Source organism: Phytophthora infestans, genomic scaffold (assembly GCF_000142945.1).
Source record: "Phytophthora infestans T30-4 supercont1.43 genomic scaffold, whole genome shotgun sequence".
Taxonomy (NCBI): domain Eukaryota; phylum Oomycota; class Peronosporomycetes; order Peronosporales; family Peronosporaceae; genus Phytophthora; species Phytophthora infestans.
In genome coordinates, this window is record NW_003303716.1 from 872,696 (window position 1) to 878,619 (window position 5,924).

Consider the following 5,924-nt stretch of genomic DNA (forward strand, 5'->3'; position numbering starts at 1 on the left):
TTTTGCCGGGGTAACTTTATCAAAGAACTCCATGCCATTTAGTTTTTTGCAGACGTACTTCGCGTTTCCTGAGTTGTTTGGGCTTCACACTCAAAGATTGTACAATCAACTGGAATCCACATACCGTTGCAAAATCGTCACATGTTGCCCTTGCTGCTTTTTGTGTTGGAAACTCAGTGTCTGCAATATTGGTTCGCGTCGCGTATACTCCCCCATACTTTTGGCTGGAGCGGTCTGAGGTATCAACTTTTGCGTCTTCCCTCAAAACACCCATGCTTATAGCTGTAGCGATGTCAGAAAGATCTACCACGAAGGGAGAACTCCCATAATTCGGAGGCGGCTTTCGAGGCATGGTACGCTTAGGGCAAAAGCGGTTTTGCTGAAGGCAGCAGAAATGTAGCTATGATTAGAGTTAGGTACGGATCGAACTTAATCATTTTCTACTGATTGCCGTCTTTTCTGCGCCGCGTTGGGGACAGATCAGTAGTTTTCTACTGACCGATGGTATTTCCTCGGTGCTGTGTTTGGCGCTGATGGCGACGGCCACTGTTCTAGTACAGAGTCCTGCGTCCGGTTTGACCACGACTGTGGCTGACACGGCCCAGACGGCAACCAGCATTCTAACTCCTGTTCTAGCTGGGGAGCCGAACAAACACGTTACAACGCGATCTTTGAGAACGCATCCGATAGCCGACAGCGACGACGGCGAAGAGCGACTGCTTAATGGTATGACAGATTTTGTCAAGTACCACGCTGGAAAGATGAATCCCGAGCAGCTTTACAAGTACTTAAAGTTACAAGGACGTGGTCAAGAAGCCTACAAACACAAGAACTACGCTAGTTACATTAAGAAGTCGAAGAAGTGGTGGAAGAACCAGTAAGACCGTAGTTTCAAGAGTTTTGAAGGATGGTTTATCAATTGATTTGAAGCAATTGAAGACGCTAAGAAAAAATGCTAACGCTGGCTTAGTTCGGTTCGTTTTGTCACTGGACTTCAGTGCATTCCTCGTGTGCTTGGGGTTTTGCTTTTGTTTGTGGGGATGTAGATTTCTTGAGTGTTAAAAAAATTACAATTTTTAGTACAAGTACTACAGTAGTAAGCTGCACGAATATCCCTCCTGGGAGAGGATACTAATTGAAAGCGGGTCATAAAAAAATTAACTCAGCGTCAGAGTTCTTGACAATATATCGTCACATACCCCCCCCCTCTCCATATCGGTAAGAAAAACGAGGTATTTCTCGATAGTAGTATAATTTACGTGATTTTAATTCGCAACCTACACGCTAAATCATACTAACGCCATGCTCCACACGTAGAATCGCTGAACGACATCACAAAAAGCAATGTGTTTTCACCCTCTCCGCGCATTGAGGAAATCAGAATTGAATTTTGGACGAGATTAAATAAAAATGCGCACTTAAATGAATCCTCTGCTAGTAAGAATTTAAATCCCAATAACATATACATGTGCTGCCTTTAAGGTCACGTCCGTCCGCGAAGCACACTCTCCACGAGCTCCTGTTTAAATTTGCTCCAATGTGTATCTCGGACTAACTGCTCTAACAGATTCGAGTTTCTTCTCCCTCCAGGTGGACCTCGTAAACGTGACAAGTCTGTCTTGTACTTATGTTTGTTCATCAAGGCAATGTCCTGTAAATTACGATGTAGTTGCGAACGGCTATCAGCAGAGAATCCCTGCATGATATCTGCAGCCGACAAGAACAGAAGCTCTACTGTAGAGACCGATATCAACGCTGCCTTGGCGCAAGATATTCCATGAATCTGCTGTTTTTCTTGTCGAGACTGGCGCGGTGGAACCCAGGATGATGACGCACAAAAACATTCTCCACGTCGCAGTGCCAGCGCAACCGATTGCGTTGGCGTTGTCCCCCTTCCAGTCCCCATACAGTTGATAGCGACACTTGTTCGCCTGGTATAGGTTGATTTTGGTCGTGTAGTGGCAGCTCGCAGAAGCTCCCGCTGCTTGGACTTCACGTAATTTTGTGGAAGAAATCCATGATGCGCCTCATTAATACGTAAAAAGCTCAGAGGATCCCCTGCAGTCTCAAGTTGTGTGTAAAATAGTCGAGCGCTTTGAGATTCAGATAGACGTCCACTAAGTGCGAATGATATGGACATATCAGGTGGTGTTCGTAATCCACAAGGCGAAAATTTGCAGAGTTCGCCCTCTCGAACCAGTATAAGCCCATTCACAGACTGGCCTTCACAGCACACGACTTTGGAGCCGATGACCTTGACAAATGTAGACTGATAAAAGAGTTTTTTCTGTAAGAAAAAAATATTGATTAGACTAATAGCGGACGTACTCGGTTTGCAAGGTTGCGGATATCTACTACGGGGATATTATTGAACGCTGGGGCCATGGAGAGGAATCGAGCGGCGCGGTCTCGCTAGGAAAATAAAACGATATTTAAAAAAATATATTTACTATTGTAGGATTGAGACTACTTACCTCGACTTCGTGTTGTGCACGGTCAATTCGACTCCACTGATGCCACGATAAAGCCCCTATCACACACGTTGTTGTCGTAATTGCTGAATACGCTCTACAGTAATATTTGATTAGCAGTCAAATATTTTTAATAGCGATTGTTTCTTACCGTGGAGCGTTTGTAATCCTCCCTTGGTGACCAAAAATATCTCCGTGCTCAAGCTCACAGAGCTCTAATTGCGTTTGCTTCCAGTCCGAATTAACGGGTGTTTGATAAGTATTCCATGGAGGTTCCCACGTGACGTCGGACGCACCCATTTCAGCTTCATCCAGCTCTTCCTGCACTTTAAAGCGCTCTTCAGAGCTCTCTAGGTACTCTGCCGACAGCTGAAACATTCTACCAGCAGTCTTTGAGACAGATACTCTTCCTTGAAAAATAAAATACAATGACTTATCATGTGGAGCTTCAACACCATTCTGATCCATAAAAATTGGTGTTCGGGCTGGAAGAGCTCCATCGGGACTTAGCACAAGATCACGACATAAAAGCTTGCAAACTTCCGGATTCAACGCCGCGCAAACTAAGAATCTCTTCTGCATAAAATCGACGAGGTATTGAAGGTCACTGTCGCTTCTTTCAGACGGTGGAAGTCGAGCAATCTCCAGACTGCGCTGAAGCGTCCAAGCTGTCAGTGCATCTTCAGTCTCATCAGGTTTGCTTTGACACTCGTTTGTGTCTTGGTTTGTGTCAGGTTCGATCTCCAATATACGTGCTTTTTCATCGTTATGTACACTTTGTTGAGGGATTCTTTTCTTCGGAGATGTGGCACGCTTCACGGTGTTGTACAGGTGCTCAGCAGTGTACATCACACTCTCGTCTACCAAGGTAGTGGAGCCCCCTGAGTTCTTTTGAACAAGGTCGTAATCTTGTGCGGCCTTCTCGAAATCTCCATTCTTACGGTACGCTGCTGCTCGCTGTCGATAAAATGCACTTGGGGGTGATCCTCTATTGGACCCTTTTTTGTCTTTGCTGACACTAATCGCACGTGAAAAATAGTCGACAGCTTGAGCTACTTTATCGACACGCATACACAAATTGCCCATATTATAGAACGCAAAGGCATGTTGTCCACCGGGAAGTCTCTGAACTTGCTTGTAAGCTGCTAACGCGGGTCTGATTTGACCTGTTCGTTCTAAACACACAGCGAGCTGGAATTTCGCCTCAATTTCACTCTGTTTTGCAGTCGATAAACTCGTGTAAAACTTGATAGCTCGGTCATAATCTCCATTTGCTCGTGCCTGGAAAGCTCTCGAGCGCAGACATTCGGTAGCATTCATCGCGGCTGTGAAGACGACACGAGCTCGGGACAATAACTCCATAGTTCTCGTTTCTACTCCATCACGATTGGGCTTACCATCCCGACCAAGTTGCCCTCGAGACTCCACACTTCGACCAATAAGCGGGTTCACATACTGTTCCTGGTTTCGTTCGCGTCGAATGGCCTCTTGTAACGCTATAGTGTCACTTCTCGTCGTAAAATGTTCCTCATGTTCATGATGACGGATTTGAGTCTTCGAGGTTCGACTGGTAGCAGGTCGTTTGGGTAGTTTGATGCCCTCCGATGGAGCAGATACTCGAGCGGTAGAAGGCCTTGAAGGTCGTTGTTGATTGGTCTGCTGTGTGTTAGTCGAGGTCAGGAACGCCCATTGTGCGGTGGCTGGATAGGACAATTCCTGTCGAAGTCTGCGATGTGAACTAGCCGAAGACCCACGGGCAGATCTCACAGTTCCATCGGGAGATGTCCTCGTTGATGGGGTACATCCTATAGATTCCGATGCTAACGGAGGTCCTTGCATTTTCGCTTGCCACAGTACGTGCTCTTTTTTTCTTGATGAGCATTCACTATTTTTAAAAGGTCCTGACGTTTATAAATACCTGACAACACTGCACCGATCAACCAAATTGATGCTATGGCTTCTTCTATTCCAACAGTAGGCGACCAGAATGACGACTTGGAGAACGCAGTATTTCGCGAGAAGCAAGGGATAGGAAGCGATGTTCCTTCACCAACTTTTTCGCGTTTATTATGCTGTCTACGAAGTCGCTGTCTTCGTGGAATCTGTGTGGGTTTTCCGTGTGTGGTATTTTTACTACTATTTTTAAGTCTTCCCTCCAGTACGGCGACAAGTACCAGACGAGTTTTCTTGATCCTAGCTGCCGTCCCACTGATTATTTACATTGTCGTTGGCATATCCACTGTGGTACTCGCGTATTGCACTCAAGTTTCGCTCGAAACGCAAAATGCTCAGGCAGCTCATCAATACTTGAACACTAAAACTCAACAGAGTAAAATCGCTGTTACTACAGGGCAGAAACAACAGAGCAACAACTTTCCCGGTCGTTTCGCACTTTTTCTTGAGGCTGCGCGGTCGGGCGATGCAAAGACGGCGCAATTGTGTTTGAGAAATGAACAAATCGTGGACGAAGTGGACCATCTTGGGCGAACAGCTCTTCACTGGGCAGATCAGACGAGGTATTATCTCTTCTCTTGCGGAATGGAGCATCGATTGATCAACAGGACTCACTGGACGGGCTTACGGCGCTACACTACGCAGCTTTTTATGGTCATATCAAGAGCACAAGACTATTGGTCTGTGCTGGCGCCTCAATGACCATCATGGACAATCGACGAATGAATCCACTGCAACTCACCGAAATGGCGAGTCTCAAGCTAGCGAGTGTTCAACCTACGCATCAGATGATCATTAAATACCTGCGAATTGCCATGAAGGACGACGTCACATCACCACTCGAACATGTTGCGGGACTCACTGTTTTGCAACTTGTTGAACGACAAGCGCATAATCTCCCGCAGATGGAGTGACTAAGCGTAACTTTGAAATGATACTTCGAAGTAGTCAGCTTATAAAACCTAGTGTCACTACGTACCTCGGTATTCGAATTTAAACAGACACGTACAGTTTTAATACTACTACTACAGTCGTGCACCTCGTTTTTGGCCCCGGTATGGCTTAATAACCTGCACAATCTAATGATTGCGTCACATGCATTGCGCAAATGAGTTGCCCATCTCTTTTGGACCAAATAACCTCAATGGTATTCCCCTCCTTGAGGAGGGATAAAACGCCGCACTTCCGCCACGATGTATCAGCTCAATCACTTCCCCATATAACAGATCATTATAAATTTTGTCGCAGAACGCCATGACACGTCGCCCGTCCGCCTATTCTACGTTGAATCTCGCCAATAAGCAAACATTGTGCAGGAAGGCAGCCACAGAGCCATCATGGACACAGTCTCAGCTCACTCAGTACGCCACACAAGAGTTTCAAACCCACGTAAAGCGCTCCACCCTCCAAGCATTCTAAAGCGCAAGAGGGACTACGAAGACGTCCCGAATGCTCACTCTCTCCGCAAAGGTTTTGCACGGCTTCGCAGCGCTCGTCCGA

General features: G+C 46.2%; 3 protein-coding genes across 3 annotated transcripts; 2 read left to right on the top strand and 1 right to left on the bottom strand.

Annotated features, from left to right (window-relative positions):
* Positions 1-533: 533 nt before the first annotated feature.
* PITG_16245 (RXLR effector family protein, putative) lies at positions 534-881 on the top strand (the record flags this gene model as incomplete). The annotated part of the gene is made up of 1 exon (XM_002897598.1): positions 534-881. The coding sequence occupies one exon, from the start codon at positions 534-536 to the stop codon at positions 879-881; it is 348 nt and encodes a 115-aa protein (XP_002897644.1).
* Positions 882-1,418: 537 nt separating this feature from the next.
* On the bottom strand, positions 1,419-3,791 carry PITG_16246 (uncharacterized protein; the record flags this gene model as incomplete). Its single annotated transcript, XM_002897599.1, has 6 exons — positions 1,419-2,269; positions 2,329-2,412; positions 2,475-2,568; positions 2,623-2,776; positions 2,855-3,158; positions 3,246-3,791. 6 exons carry the CDS (start codon positions 3,789-3,791, stop codon positions 1,484-1,486), a joined length of 1,968 nt encoding a protein of 655 aa, XP_002897645.1.
* Positions 3,792-4,424: 633 nt separating this feature from the next.
* On the top strand, positions 4,425-5,338 carry PITG_16247 (uncharacterized protein; the record flags this gene model as incomplete). Its single annotated transcript, XM_002897600.1, has 2 exons — positions 4,425-4,940; positions 4,988-5,338. The coding sequence occupies 2 exons, from the start codon at positions 4,425-4,427 to the stop codon at positions 5,336-5,338; spliced, it is 867 nt and encodes a 288-aa protein (XP_002897646.1).
* Between the last annotated feature and the right edge of the window lie 586 nt (positions 5,339-5,924).